This window comes from Hemibagrus wyckioides, linkage group LG29 (genome assembly GCF_019097595.1).
Source record: "Hemibagrus wyckioides isolate EC202008001 linkage group LG29, SWU_Hwy_1.0, whole genome shotgun sequence".
NCBI classification, from domain to species: Eukaryota; Metazoa; Chordata; class Actinopteri; order Siluriformes; family Bagridae; genus Hemibagrus; species Hemibagrus wyckioides.
The window spans coordinates 20,358,749-20,375,055 of NC_080738.1; the positions used below are offsets into that span (position 1 = coordinate 20,358,749).

General features: G+C 38.1%; 2 protein-coding genes across 2 annotated transcripts in view; one reads left to right on the plus strand and one right to left on the minus strand.

Annotated features, from left to right (window-relative positions):
* The first annotated feature begins 395 nt into the window (after positions 1 to 395).
* Positions 396 to 8,591, plus strand: LOC131349064 (macrophage mannose receptor 1-like). Its single transcript, XM_058384408.1, has 6 exons — positions 396 to 478; positions 954 to 1,015; positions 1,305 to 1,676; positions 7,261 to 7,593; positions 7,707 to 7,798; positions 8,006 to 8,591. Exons 2-6 carry the CDS (start codon positions 979 to 981, stop codon positions 8,114 to 8,116), a joined length of 945 nt encoding a protein of 314 aa, XP_058240391.1. The 5' UTR covers positions 396 to 478; positions 954 to 978; the 3' UTR covers positions 8,117 to 8,591.
* A 2,052-nt stretch (positions 8,592 to 10,643) lies between these two features.
* gucy1b1 (guanylate cyclase 1 soluble subunit beta 1) overlaps positions 10,644 to 16,307 on the minus strand; it is a 31,933-nt gene continuing 26,269 nt past the window's right edge. The window contains exons 12-13 of the mRNA XM_058384388.1: positions 12,508 to 12,662; positions 10,644 to 12,135 (exon numbers count right to left, since the gene is read on the minus strand). Coding sequence (XP_058240371.1) covers positions 12,015 to 12,135; positions 12,508 to 12,662 — 276 coding nt within the window. The 3' untranslated portion in view covers positions 10,644 to 12,014. The remainder of the gene's footprint in view (positions 12,136 to 12,507; positions 12,663 to 16,307) is intronic.

The following is a 16,307-nucleotide window of genomic DNA, read 5'->3' on the forward strand; positions in this document are numbered from 1 at the left end:
TGATCATTTCCTAGAACCAAATCCTAACTACAGACAGACAGAGAAAACTGTCTATGTTCTTGAATTGTGAAGAGCCCAGGGTCTAATAGTAAACACTAAACAGAATCCTATTGTCTCTGATTCACTTCCTCAACATTGGTCTAAATGTAAACAGTAGCCATTTCCATCTGCTTTGATTAATCTTTTAGGTAGAATAGGAAAATAAAGCTTTATTTAAAAATTATCTTTTTGAAAGATGCTGGAATAAACAATTATTTGCCTCCTCTACAATTCTGATCTCTAAACTGTTGTCTGTTCCCCAATTGCCTGAATGGAAACATTAGCAATTTACATCTGCTTCTATTAGTCTTTTAGGAAAATTAGGTAAATAAGGTCAGGTGTCTTGCAAAAGATGAGTCACAGAAGAGAAATAGCAAAGTCACTTTGATCAAGCTGTCTGAAGGACTAGGACACATTGTTTGCTTCCCCCAAATTTCAGGTACCTTCTAATACTTTTGCTTTATAATCCACTTAATAACAGCAAAACATTTGAAAGAGTAAGAATAAATTCAGGGTTTTGTGTATTTTTAGACACTTTAAATTATTCTTAGAGTAATGATAAGTGACTTCATGTCTTACTCTCATCTTAAATCTGTCATCATCAGAGTATCTGCTCTAATGCCCTCCTTCACTCTCACCCCACTGTTTCCAGTTACCCCCTTTCTGCATGCTTCTCATTCCTATGGCATTTCATTTAAAACCTGTCAGAATTGTGTATGGCACACTTGATCTCGTCTAGGAGAAATATCATTTCATCTCAGTGTACTGCACACTGTATAGGGCTGTGATATGACTTGATCTAACTGAAAATGCTGTGGATGTGGAAAAATTGTTTACTTTCAGATAGGTGACTTAATGCAGAGTTACTGTGTTGATTTTCTGAGGGATTTTCATCACATTTTATTCCTCCTTAGTGAGTTCTTCAGAGACACATCAGTGATGAAACAGCATCTGTTCATACTCCTGTTCATCACAGGTGAGAAAAGTGTGTGTGTGTGTGTGTGTGTGGAGAGAGATTTAAATCTACCCGTGTGATACAACAGTTTGAGTAACTGGTCTGAATAGTTAATAGTTTATTAGTGGTGAAACTGCTCAGTGTGATCTGTGGTTTAAAAATATCAATGTGAATGGAGACATAGACCAGCAGGCCAGCTGTATGAAATGGCTTACCTATGGCATTAATACCAAAGTCATTTTTCTGCCAAATTAACATTTGTATGCAGAATATAACATGACATAATATGCATTAAACCTCTGTTCTGCAGGAGTCCTCCCTGTCACCCAGACTATCTATCGCAGGTTCCACCTGAACCTACAGGGGAAGACATGGAGTGATGCTCAGGCTTACTGCAGGGCCATGTACACTGACCTGGCTACCTTTGAAAATCATGATGAAGCAGTCAGAGCTCAAAATATAGCACAGAGTCAATCCTTGACTGGCAGCACTTGGATCGGACTTTACAATGATGTCAACAGCTGGCGCTGGTCAATGGGAAATGAGCCACTAGGAAGTTTCAGAAGTTGGTGTTACACTAATCCTGACAACTACGCTTCTAACGAATATTGTGTTGCAGTAGATGTGCCCGGGTGGTTTGATAGTTGCTGTGCAACAACATTCCCCTTTATCTGCTTTGACGGTAAAGAACAAATTATTTTTTGATTTGCCATTTGGTCAGAAGGCAAAACATTCAAATTATCAAAATGTGCTTCAAAGTGTGTATTAAAGTGATACAAATTTTAGTGGGGAGTTTTGTGGTGTGGACTCAGATCACCACTCATCTGAGAGACATCATGTTGTATGTCCCAGGAACCAACACCACAATGTCCACATGTAAACGTGACATTTATTAACAAAAGCCTGTATCATTAATACAAGAAACTTTTACACCCTAGACCAGCGCTCGTGCGTTTTTTCTGATACCTAGACCCAATGAGGGAGAGCCCTAACACGTTTTTAGTGCATCACATTAAAATACACAATGTATTGTTAAACAGATCATTTATCACAATGATCTACATCCCCATTCTTTAGCTGAAACCTCCTATCAAAAGAAATAAAAGCATTTCACAATGAACTAATTTGGCATGAAAAACTCAGTCAGTGACTAAGAACATGGATGACTACTATTATAACAATGTAACCATTGCAGTAAAAAAACTGAACTGCTGCAAACACAAATCTAAAGATGATCTCTGTATGCGTTAAGAAAAACATGACCAATAGAATGATATTGGCAACATAGCAATGGCCACAATAAACACAATTGGCATCTATTCTAAATAATAACCACAGTGCCCCTAGATCCAGCACTAGTAGAACTCACTGTTCATATCTAGGATTAGGCTTGCAAATACGACCTGAACGTGTTCTGTAGGGTGCACTGCTGACCTTGGTGGAGGACTGTACTGTGTGCTTTGGCAAGTCAGTAGGTGTGGATTCCGGTTGTGGGAGGTGTATCTGTGGTGAATGTGGTGCAGGAGGAGCACAGTCTTGTGTATGTGTAATGGTATTTTGAGAGTCAATGTCCTCATGAGCAAGCCATGATGGAGGGGGCTCTGCAACGGGAAGGATGTGGCATCGGTTTCTCCTGTATGTTCTCCCATTGCATTGGATTGTGTAGGACTGAGGTTCGTTGTTCACCTCCTTTACTGTACTAAGGTGGTTGTATCCTTTTGGGGATTGCATTCTGACAACTTGTCCCTCTGCCAGTGGTTGCAGTGGATGACTTGAGGCATCATAGTATTGCTTTTGGGTCATCCTCTTATGGAGGAGCTGTGCAGTGATTTGCTGGGCATCTTTGGGAGCTGGTTCTAACAGCTTGGAGTTGATGGGAATGGTTGACCATGTCTGTCTTGACAAAAGGCGTTGTGCAGGGGAACCTAATGTTGGGTCACGGGGAATGTTTCTCAGATTTAGGAGATTTAGGAATACATGTGTCCCATCTCTGTGAGATTTCTCCATCAGCTGTTTGGCACTGCGGACTGCTCTCTCTGCCAGGCCATTTGACTGTGGGAACTCTGGACTACTGGTGACATGGATAAAGTCCCACTGTTTGGCAAAATCTCTGAATTGTTGACTTGTGTCTGGCGTTATCAGAAATGAGTATGTGTGGTGTGCCATGCACCAAGAAATGTCTTTTCAATTTCCTGATCACAGCTGAGGATGTCATATCACGGAGAAGGTCTATTTCATACCAACCTGAGTACGAGTCCACAAGCACCAGGTAGCTTTGCCCATGCCATTCGAACATATCTGTTGCCACAGTAGACCAAGGCAGGTCTGGAACTGGATATGGTTTTAGTGGTTCTTTCTGTTGATGTGGCTTTTACAGACTGCAGTGCTGTTACAGACTGAGCATGTGAGGAGTTCCTTTGTGATATCAGCCGTCATCGTTGGCCAGAAAATGATACCTCTTGCTCTGTGCTTGGTAGCTTCCAAACCAGGGTGACCTCTGTGGACTATACCAATGTATTCTCTCTGTAATGAGCGAGGAATGACTTATGTCTTATGGCCTCCTTTTCAATCTGTGCGTATCGCATCTCTGTGTCTGTGAGTGTATGAGATGCGTATGCAACTGGTCTGCCATCCTGCATACATGCAGCACCAAGTCCAAAACATGAGGCATCACAGGTTAATGTGACTGGCTTTTTTACGTCATAGTATGATAAAACAGGTGGGGTGTTCAGACATGCTTTGAGGGTATCAAATGCGTATTGGTGCTGCTGGTACCAGCACCATGCAATTTCTTTGTGGGTCAGCTTCCTTAGGGGTGCAGCAACATCACTAAAGTTTGGGATAAACTTCCCCAGGTAGTTTGCCATTCCAAGGAAGCGCTTTAATGCTAAAATGTCCTTGGGAGCTGGCATCTCAGAGATTGCTTTTGTTTTTGAAGGACCTGCCTTCAAGCCTTCACTAGTAAAAATATGGCCTACATAGCTGACATGGTCCAGATGATATTTGCATTTGGCAGGGTTTAATTTGAGCTTGACTTCACATGCTCGATTAAGCACCCTTTTCAAATTGATGTCATGTTCTGCAGCATCACGGCCTCCGATGATGATGTCATCAACAATGATTGCACAGGGAAATCCAGAGAACAGCTGCTCCATTGAGCGCTGGAACACTTCGCTGGCATAGTTTATGCCGAAAGGCATACAAAGAAACCTATAGCGCCCAAATGGAGTGCTGAACGTAGTCATCATAGAAGATTTGCAGTCAAGATGTATCTGCCAGAAAGAGTTCTTTGCGTCTAGCACAGAAAATACAGTTGCCCCCAACATCTGGGATGCTACCTCCTCTACACTGTGCATTGGATGATGTGGTCTCTTTAAGGCGGTGTTGAGATCTTTAGGGTTTATACACAGTCTGATTTCTCGTGTGTCCTTTTTATGTGTCACAACCATGGACGAAATCCAGTCTGTTGGCTCAGAGACTGGCGTTATGACACCCAGGCTCTGCATGTGGTCCAGCTCTGCTTTAACACAGTCCTGCATTGCCAGTGGAATGTGATGTGAAGGGCGAGCTACCGGCTGCACGCTGGGGTTTACAGTCATGGAGTATGTGATTGGGAGTTCTCCAAGTTTGTCAGTGAACAAGTCTTTGTATTCTTTAAGGATTTGTTCAGTACTGATCTCCATGCTGACTAGATGAACACGTGGGCTCATTGTGACAATCCCCATGTCTAAACATGCACGAAATCCTAGCAGTGGTTGGACATCTTGATCCACCAAGAAAAATGGAAGTGAATGACTTTGTCCCTTTAAACTACACAGCAGTGTGACTAAACCTTTTGTTTCAATTCTACCCCCACCATAAGCCATAAGCTTTGGCATGCCATTTTGCTTTACTGGTTGTTCATTTTTGGCAATTCGCTTGAAGATCATTTGTGACATCACGTTACACTTTCCCCCAGTGTCGACTTTCACCTCAATTGGAGTTTTGTTTATGTGCAAAGTGACAAATCCCTCTTCCTGTGTCGACACACCTATTAAATTCAATGCCATCAAAATAGAAATTATCATCTTATACAGGGGGCTTGTCCATTTCAAATTCATGTACCATGTAGTTTGTAGTTTGTTTTCTTTGGACCGAACTCAGAACGTGATCTACAACATTTTTTGAAATGATTCATTTTCTTGCAGTTGTGGCACAGCTGTCCAAAAGCCGGGCATTTATCTTTCTTTGCCACATGATTGTTTCCGCAGTTTTTGCAGTTAGTTATGGTGGGTGAATCATGCTGTTTTATTTTGGGCTTTTGTCTTCTACTGGAAACCGGATGTACTGCATGCACGTGGGCATCTGCGGCATCGCCAATGTTTTATTACTTTCCTCAGTCATTTCATGTATGCGACATATTGAGATAGCTTTTGCCAGGGTTAAGTCGCTGTCTCTTAACAGTGCTTTCCTTAGGCTTTCGCTGTTAATACCACATACTATCCTATCACAGACTAGCTCGTCCATCAGTTCTCCAAAATGGCATGCTTTTGCTTTAATCCTGAGATCACTGATAAATGACTCGATAGCCTCACCTTGTTTCTGGTTTCTGGAGTGAAACGTGTCTCTCCATGGTTTTGTTTTGTTGCGGGTTGCAAATTTCATGAAACTTCCTTTTCAGGCATTCAGGATCCTCTCTTGATTCAGCAGGAGATAATTCTCACGCACCTCCACTGCATGGCATCCGGCCCTGCGAGATTGAGGAGGATATAAGCCCTTGTTTTTGCAGGCTTGTCGTGATGCGCCGCCGCTATGAAAATGTCGTACTCCTGCTCGAAGATTCGCCAGTTATCAGCAACATTCCCTTCGAAAGACAGAGGGTCAGGTCTCCGAAAACAATCCGCCATGGTTACTTACTATGCAGTCACAAGAAGAAAAAAAACAAAACAAAACTTTTACAAGCCGTCTCTGTTTCCTACTAAAACGGTGCACTTTCAGGCGTAATGTCCGTGCTGTCTTCTGACACCATGTTGTATGTCCCAGGAATCAAAACCACAACGTCCACATGTAAACATGACATTTATTAACAAAAGCCCGTGTCATTAATACAAGAAACTTTTACACCCTAGACCAGCGCTTGTGTGTTTTTTCTGATACCTAGACCCAATGAAGGAGAGCCTGTTCTTAAAGAGCCCTAACACATTTTTAGTGCATCACATTAAAATACACAATGTATTGTTAAACAGATCACTTATCACAATGATCTACACATCAGTTCTCCTGAATGTTTGTTGACTATTAAACTATTTAAAAGTTTAGGTGGTAGTTAATTGTAAAACTTAGGTGTGTTGCAGATCTTGCCTTAGTTCAGAGATGGTTGTTCCTGTGTGACACTGATGATCTCGTATTTTATAGCAGTTGTTTTCTAAGAATATTTTTGCTTTGTTTGTGTTTAAAAACTCTGGAGAAGGATCTTTACTGAAGCTCCTGCTGCTGCTCCTGATTTTCTTACTGCATGCTTCTGTTCTGCTGCCTGCTGTTCTTTCCCTTTGGCTGTTGGTCTTGTCTGAATCTTGATTTCTGGCAATTTAGAGTGAACTGAGGTTCACAATCTGGTCTTTAAGCAGCACCTGGTGCACTGGGTAGTAGAGGCCATTACCCAGGCCTATGAGGCACGCAGTATTGCTTCGCCTCTAGGCAAGCAATACATAGAACCTCTTTATCAGATTCTATAACCTGGACCTGGACCCCACTCCAGGGTTCCAGGTCATTCAGGGCTAACTTATGTTCTGTTCTTGGTTTGCTCGTGTTCTCTCACAGCCTCTGAGACAAACATCGACTGACATGTGGTGACATGGGTATTGACATTCCAATTGCATCAGCCATGATGTAGCGTTGATTTCCCTCAAAAGGGAACTACACCAGGTTATGTATGTAACCTAGTTCCCTGACAAGGGAACAAGATGCTGTGACATACCGGGCATCCACCCACACTTCCTCCAAACAAGTGGAAGCTGGAATAATGTGACAAATATACCCTTATATGGACTTGTTGGTGTGTATTCCCTCATCACATATCTGAGTCAATAAACATGTGTCCACACAGAGCTTCAGACACATCTTCCTTGATGAAGCATTCCCATAGCATCAGCATCCCAGAGTTCCCTTCTCATCTATCCATTCTGTACACCTGAGCAGTTGAAAACAGTTTTGTTCCATTTTCATGTTGAATTGTTACCTTTTTTTCATACAGAAAGGATTAATTGAGTGTTTTTAAATCCTCACAGGAAGATACACTGGCACCAGCAGCTATATTTATATCTCTACTGCCATGATATGGTCTGAAGCTCAGAGCTATTGTAGACAGCATCACACAGACCTGGCCAGTGTAAGAAACTCAGCTGAAAGCTCAGTTATAATGGCAATGATCCCAGGGCCAACTTGGATTGGTCTGTTCAGAGATTCCTGGAAGTGGTCAGACCAGGCAAATTTCACCACCATTACCTGGGTAACTGGAGAACCTAATAATTTGTTAGGAAACGAAAACTGTGTGTTTTTTATGAATGGTCAGGCTGGTGATGTGCAATGTTCACGTCTAAAAGCTTTCTTCTGTGAAACAGGTGAGATAAGTTTAATTTTTAGACTACTTTATATTTTACTTTGAATGTATTTGTAAACATATGTGTGTGTGTGTGTGTGTGTGTGTGTGTGTGTGTGTGGTGTCTACCTTTAGTAATCAAAGGAAAAAAGCAGATTGCCAGAGTGAAGGTCCAGTCCGATCAGGATGTGAATGGTCCTGCAGTTAAGGCAGCCATCTTGGATAAGGTGGGTCTGATCCTCTGCTGTTATATATACAGTCTGTTCCTCATTACTGCAGCCAGAACCTTCATCAAACTGTAAAACATTAAGTATAAACAATATGATTTAGAACATTAATTATAAACATTAAGTATATAATTTATTAGAGTAATAATTTCTTTACTCTCTCTGTTCTGCAACGTTTCCTAATAACCCTTATGTTCTGTTCTTCAGATTATGCAGATGCTCAGTGGTCATGGGAACATCACTGTCAAATGGAGAGAGCAACCAGATGGACTAGTATTTAATAAGATTAAAGAAAATACTATTGCAAATATTTGTTAAAGTTTGTATCTGTGGATGCTGTTCAATGCTGTGGGGTATCACACAGTACAAAACTAGATGTGAGACATTACTCCTAGACAAAACTCTATATTGTGTATCGTGTAGATGAAGAATAGTGTACTGTATAAATACAACATCTAGTTCACAATGTGTGATAGAATGTGTGTAATATTAGCACTGATATAAAATTCAAGCATTTCCAATTATCTGGCTAATCCTGAGCTTTAGGTGTTCAGTTGCATTCACGTGTCTGACATATAATGATTGTATCTGCTTGAAACCATGTCCATGAAATTTATAGATTTTGTAATTAGATAAAGTCTCAATATTAAATATATTAAACAGACAAAACCTTTATAATTCCTTTATAAACTGTGAGTTAAGCAGCACAATCAGAGTTTACATGGAAAACACTGCTTAGGGTTTATATTCCTAAACGGCTGCCTATGTCTATCCATTTAACTAGATAGATAGATAGATAGATAGATAGATAGATAGATAGATAGATAGATAGATAGATAGATAGATAGATAGATAGATAGATAGATAGATAGATAGATAGATAGATAGATAGATAGATTCTTGATATACACTTTGGTTGTGAACTTTCTTTCTGCGAGTTTCTTTCTGTTCTTTTTTTGCCTCTTTTGCTGTTTTATTTTCCTCTTTTAATTTTAATAAACCTCTTTTGTTGCACCTGGCATATGATGTTTATGAAACTGGTCATTACATTACTATTTCAGAAAATTGACCAGATGTACGACTAAAGACAGCCTGTCTGAATGTGAAGAGTAACCACTTTCTTCCACTTTGAATAGGGAAAGTATTTTTTGGGGGAAGGTGTGGAAGTAAGTAGATAAGGACATGGTTTGCATAAGCTTTTTCATTGTCCTCCTTCTGTCCATTCAATCCCATATTTCCATGTATCCTAAATGTCCACCTCATCTGTCCTCTGATATGAAAACCATTATGATCATATCGAGTCGAACATTAAACTAGCATCCAGAGTCTTCTTGTCAGGTATCTGACACTGCTGAGAGATTAAATATTTAGCTAACAGTCTGGTTACCTAGTAATAGTATGTTAGCATTAGCTCAGTCATTGTTAGGCTAACATCAACAGGTGTAGACAGTAAATATGATAATCCTGACCTGAGCTAATTTATTGAATCAACCAACTCAACCATCTCCTTTCTTTCTGTTCATCCATGAGGACATTAAAGTCATCTGTTGCTGCTTCTGGCATTTCATCACTGACTGTCCCACAACCACGAAACCTGGTCGTTACACCTGTTCATTATACCTGTTCATTATACCTGTTCATTATACCTGTTCATTATACCTGTTCATTACACCTGTTCATTATACCTGTTCATTACACCTGTTCATTATACCTGTTCATTACACCTGTTCATTACACCTGTTCATTACACCTGTTCATTATACCTGTCAGTCAGATAGTGTTAGAGTGTGCATGCGACCTTCCCGGACATGGATATGCACATCGACAAATGGGATTTTCAAGGGGGGGGGATTACATCCCTGATTTAAGGTACCTTCTAAGCGCTTAAACTGGAGATGGAACAAGACCATGACACACACTGAGTTTTGTAACGATACTCCAATATGATTGTAAAATACAGTATCTTAACAAACATCTTTGGCTGTCAGAAAATGTTCCGCTGATCAAGGTGTATTTGGTATCACTGTTTTCTGAAATAATCCACAGAATCTAACCAGACTGGTTTCATGACAAGAGATGTGAGACATTTACCAAAAGATGGCGCTGCCCCCAAGCTTTAATAGTAACTTCAGGACATGGTCACTTATTCTATTTTGCATGTTTTTGTGTTTTTAGTTGAACTCTGCAAATTAGTTTTCTTTGAACAAGAACACTGTGAACACCAAAAACCTAAAACCTTTCCTCATTCTTGTAGATTCACAGTTTCATGTCATTTGTTGTTGTTTTAAATTTTACACATCATCTGCTTTCATGCTGAAAATATTCATGTTCACATACAGCATCCATACTGCTTCTAAATGAGTTATACTATTTTAAACACAGTCAGTTCTGTACATGAATCCTAACGGTCTCATACAAAATCACTGCTCTGCCTTTTAATATGTTTAAGTGTTACTTTAGTTTGTAGTTGTGAGTAAAATTAGCAAACAGGAAGTCTCAGATCCTGTCCCCAATCCCAAAGTGTAGTCCTCTGTAGAGTTTAGTTTAGTAAATCATTTTGTGGGAGTTTGAACACAAACACTCCTGTAATAAATCAGACCTTTCTGCTAAAACTCTGAAATCTCAGAAGGTAAGATCTGATGTAGAACTGGAACACTAGAGGGAGGTTCTTTACTTTTTTACTGCTGTATCTAATGCCAGTGTGTGTGGGAGGTAACCGATTCGTCTGTTGTGCCGTAGTGAGTATTTAGGGATTCAGCTCCAGAGATTTTTTATTCCTTACAGAAGTGTTTGTATATTTCTCCTTAAATCTTCTACAGTAAATGAGGTACAAATCTAAACAATGTACATATTTCATCATCATTTTTATTATCTTTATTTTTTATACATAAATCTATGCCATGGTGTGTGTGCAAACCAGATTAAATTATTTGGTGCAAACCAGATTATATTAAATATATTAAACAGATAAAACATTTAGTGATTCCTTTATAAACTGTGAGTAAAGCAGCACAATTAGAGTTTACATGGAAAACACTGCATGTAGTTTTATTACACTGTGGATAGAAATGAGGACTTCATAAAATATTCCTAAAGGGCTGCCTATGTCTATCTATCTATCTATCTATCTATCTATCTATCTATCTAGATAGATAGATAGATAGATAGATAGACAGATAGATAGATAGATAGATAGATAGATAGATAGATAGATAGATAGATAGATAGATAGTGATGTACATATTTAATATACACTTCCAGTCAAAAGTTTGGACACACCTTTTAATTCAGTGTTTTTTGTTTAGGGATTTATTTTCTACATTCTAGAACAATCCTGGAGATTTCAAAACTATGAAATAACACACATGGACTTCAGTAATCCATATGTAATGACAACAAAAACAGTCAGTTGTTATTTTAAGACACGAAGGTCAGGTGTTCTGGAATAGTTCTTGCAGGAACAGTATTGTCAAGTGCATTTGCAAAACCCATCAAGCACCATGATGAAACTGGCTCACATGAAGACCATCCCAGTAAAGCAAGACCAAAACTGACCTCTGCTGCAGAGGAGAAGTTCATTTAGAGTGACCAGCCTCAGAAATCACCAATTAACAGCACCTCAGATTAGAGGCGTTATGAAGGCTTTACAGAGCATCAGTAGCAGACATATCTCAATATCAACTGTTCAAAGGACATTATTGTGGATTTCGGCCGCCTTCAGCATTGTTTTACAATGTAGAGAGAAATAAACATCAGGAAAGACCATGGGATTAGAAGGTGTGTCCAAACTTTTCACTGGTAGTGTACATGTAATAAAACAGAAGACATTCAGTAAAAGATGAGAGGAAGTGGGATGTGCTCTGCTTCCTGGTCATCAGCTCTCCACTACATTGAACTAAAGAATGGAATAATAATCCATGATGTACTTCGAGTTTTTTTCTATTACCTTTAAAATAGAAATAATTTAGTTAAACAGATATAACTATGAGAAAGTATGCTGCTTTATCATTAGCTTTGAGCTTTGACAGTAAAAACTGTAATTGTGTAATAATCTGCTGAAGGAACTCCAGCCAGCTGCTGAGTAAAGAACCGGATTAAACAAAGCTCCAGTAATGTTCCTGATCAAATATAACAATGCTAGCTTCTGACTGTAAATTAACAATAACACTTTATTAAGAAGACTGAAACGCTTGGGATCTTGTCGCTCTTCGTTGCTCTACAGCGTTTTCCGTGACAGGAACCACACCTTCATCGGCTCCTTCTTGCCCTTCATGGTCACTGGGCCTCGGTACTCGAGGTGGAACTGAGCATCAGCATTTTCCACTGATTGCAAACACCTGAGATGAAAAAAATCCCACAAACAAGCAAATAAATTTAATATATCTGAGGAAAAGTGAAACCTTCAGCTCCGGTTTCTATTCAGAGATAAAATATTCTGTGAGTTTCCTACATGACAGAGTGTTTATTTTCTGGTTCTGCCCCTCAGACACCCTGATAGATCGTTTCATATAAAAATGTCATGTAAGATTTCTGATCTAAAATCATCTCACTTTACTGCTGCAAATAATTAGGTAAAATCTGTAAAGTCAAGAAAAGCTCATGAACTGCTTTAGCCACAATTCACAACGATGAAAATTCTCATGATAGCGTGCTCTCCTGTAAGTTTCCTGAAGCCTGAGGACGTGTAGTGACCTCACACAGCCGCTCACCTGTACGTGTACTCCGACATGTTTATCTTCCCTTTCTCGCCCGTGGTCTCTGTGCGGCTCGTCAGGTTCACCGTGTTACCGAACAGACAGTAGCGAGGCATCCTCTGACCTATGACCCCGGTCACCACCTCTCCGGTATGGATGCCGATGGTGATCTGACAAAAAATATATTATTATTTGTGATATTAATATTTGCTAGCTGCTAATCAGAGCAAGAATGCCAGCTGTCTGTGTTGACAGAACACATTTACGGTATCAGACAGACGTCCTTATCCAGAGACTTACTATTAATCTCATTTTATACAACTGAGGGTTAAGGGCCTTGCTCTTTATATATTATATATATAAAGAGTTGTGTGTTGTATAGTTGTGAGTTATATAGTTGTATATGGTATAGTTGTGAGTTGTATAGTTGTGTGTTGTAGAGTTGTGTGTTGTATAGTTGTGTGTTGTATAGTTGTGTGTTGTATAGTTGTGTGTTGTATAGTTGTATGTGGTATAGTTGTGAGTTATATAGTTGTGTGTTGTAGAGTTGTGTGTTGTATAGTTGTGTGTTGTATAGTTGTGTGTTGTATAGTTGTATGTGGTATAGTTGTGAGTTATATAGTTGTGTGTTGTATAGTTGTGTGTTGTATAGTTGTGAGTTGTATAGTTGTATGTGGTATAGTTGTGTGTTGTATAGTTGTATAGTTGTGTGTTGTATAGTTGTGAGTTGTATAGTTGTGTGTTGTATAGTTGTATGTTGTATAGTTGTGAGTTGTATAGTTGTATAGTTGTGAGTTGTATAGTTGTATGTGGTATAGTTGTGTGTTGTATAGTTGTATAGTTGTGTGTTGTATAGTTGTGAGTTGTATAGTTGTGTGTTGTATAGTTGTATGTTGTATAGTTGTGAGTTGTATAGTTGTATAGTTGTGAGTTGTATAGTTGTATGTGGTATAGTTGTGTGTTGTATAGTTGTATAGTTGTGTGTTGTATAGTTGTGTGTTGTAGAGTTGTGTGTTGTATAGTTGTGTGTTGTATAGTTGTGTGTTGTATAGTTGTATGTGGTATAGTTGTGTGTTGTATAGTTGTATGTGGTATAGTTGTGAGTTATATAGTTGTGTGTTGTAGAGTTGTGTGTTGTAGAGTTGTGTGTTGTATAGTTGTGTGTTGTATAGTTGTATGTGGTATAGTTGTGAGTTATATAGTTGTGTGTTGTATAGTTGTGTGTTGTATAGTTGTGTGTTGTATAGTTGTGAGTGGTATAGTTGTATGTGGTATAGTTGTGTCTTGTATAATTGTGAGTTGTATAGTTGAGTTATATAGTTGTGTGTGGTATAGTTGTGTTGTATAGTTGTGTGTTGTATAGTTGTGAGTTGTATAGTTGTGTGTTGTATAGTTGTATGTTGTATAGTTGTGAGTTGTATAGTTGTGTGTTGTATAGTTGTGTGTTGTATAGTTGTATGTTGTATAGTTGTGTGTGGTATAGTTGTGTGTTGTATAGTTGTGAGTGGTATAGTTGTATGTGGTATAGTTGTGTCTTGTATAATTGTGAGTTGTATAGTTGAGTTATATAGTTGTGTGTGGTATAGTTGTGTTGTATAGTTGTGTGTTGTATAGTTGTGTGTTGTATAGTTGTGAGTTGTATAGTTGTGTGTTGTATAGTTGTGTGTTGTATAGTTGTGAGTTGTATAGTTGTGAGTTGTACAGTTGTGAGTTATATAGTTGTGTGTTGTATAGTTGTGTGTTGTATAGTTGTGAGTTGTATAGTTGTGTGTTGTATAGTTGTGAGTTGTAGAGTTGTGTGTTGTATAGTTGTGTGTTGTATAGTTGTGAGTTGTACAGTTGTGAGTTATATAGTTGTGTGTTGTATAGTTGTGTGTTGTATAGTTGTGAGTTGTATAGTTGTGTGTTGTATAGTTGTGAGATGTAGAGTTGTGTGTTGTATAGTTGTGAGTTGTATAGTTGTGTGTGGTATAGTTGTGTGTGGTAGAGTTGTGTGTTGTATAGTTGTATGTTGTATAGTTGTGAGTTGTATAGTTGTGAGTTGTATAGTTGTGTGTGGTATAGTTGTGAGTTGTATAGTTGTGTGTTGTATAGTTGTGTGTTGTATAGTTGTGAGTTGTACAGTTGTGAGTTATATAGTTGTGTGTTGTATAGTTGTGAGTTGTATAGTTGTGTGTGGTATAGTTGTGTGTTGTATAGTTGTGTGTTGTATAGTTGTATGTTGTATAGTTGTGAGTTGTATAGTTGTATGTTGTATAGTTGTGAGTTGTATAGTTGTATGTTGTGTGTTGTATAGTTGTATGTTGTATAGTTGTATGTTGTATAGTTGTGAGTTGTATAGTTGTATGTTGTATAGTTGTGAGTTGTATAGTTGTATGTTGTGTGTTGTATAGTTGTATGTTGTATAGTTGTGAGTTGTATAGTTGTATGTTGTATAGTTGTGAGTTGTATAGTTGTATGTTGTATAGTTGTGAGTTGTATAGTTGTGTGTTGTATAGTTGTGAGTTGTATAGTTGTGTGTTGTAGAGTTGTGTGTTGTAGAGTTGTGTGTTGTATAGTTATGAGTTGTATAGTTGTGTGTTGTATAGTTGTGTGTTGTATAGTTGTGTGTTGTATAGTTGTATGTTGTATAGTTGTGAGTTGTATAGTTGTATGTTGTATAGTTGTGAGTTGTATAGTTGTATGTGGTATAGTTGTGTGTTGTATAGTTGTATAGTTGTGTGTTGTATAGTTGTGTGTTGTATAGTTGTATGTTGTATAGTTGTGAGTTGTATAGTTGTATGTGGTATAGTTGTGTGTTGTATAGTTGTATAGTTGTGTGTTGTATAGTTGTATGTTGTATAGTTGTATGTTGTATAGTTGAGTTATATAGTTGTGTGTTGTATAGTTGTGTGTTGTATAGTTGTGTGTTGTATAGTTGTATAGTTGTGTGTTGTATAGTTGTGAGTTGTATAGTTGAGTTATATAGTTGTGTGTGGTATAGTTGTGTGTGGTATAGTTGTGTGTTGTATAGTTGTGTCTTGTATAGTTGTGAGTTGTATAGTTGTATGTTGTATAGTTGAGTTATATAGTTGTATGTTGTATAGTTGTGTGTTGTATAGTTGTGTTGTATAGTTGTATGTTGTATAGTTGTGTGTTGTATAGTTGTATGTTGTATAGTTGTGTGTTGTATAGTTGTGTGTTGTATAGTTGTATGTGGTATAGTTGTGTTGTATAGTTGTATGTTGTATAGTTGTATAGTTGTGTGTTGTATAGTTGTGAGTTGTATAATTGTGAGTTGTATAGTTGAGTTATATAGTTGTGTGTTGTATAGTTGTGTGTTGTATAGTTGTGTGTTGTATAGTTGTGAGTTGTATAGTTGTGTGTTGTATAGTTGTGTGGTATAGTTGTATGTTGTATAGTTGTGAGTTGTATAGTTGTGTGTGGTATAGTTGTATGTTGTATAGTTGTGTTGTATAATTGTGAGTTGTATAGTTGAGTTATATAGTTGTGTGTTGTATAGTTGTGTGTTGTATAGTTGTGAGTTGTATAGTTGTGTGTTGTATAGTTGTGTGTGGTATAGTTGTATGTTGTATAGTTGTGTGTGGTATAGTTGTATGTTGTATAGTTGTGTGTTGTATAGTTGTGAGATGTATAGTTGTGAGATGTATAGTTGTGAGTTGTATAGTTGTGTGTTGTATAGTTGTGTGTGGTATAGTTGTATGTTGTATAGTTGTGTGTTGTATAGTTGTGAGTTGTATAGTTGTGTGTTGTATAGGTGTGAGTTATATAGTTGTATGTTGTATAGTTGTGTGTTGTATAGTTGTGTGTTGTAT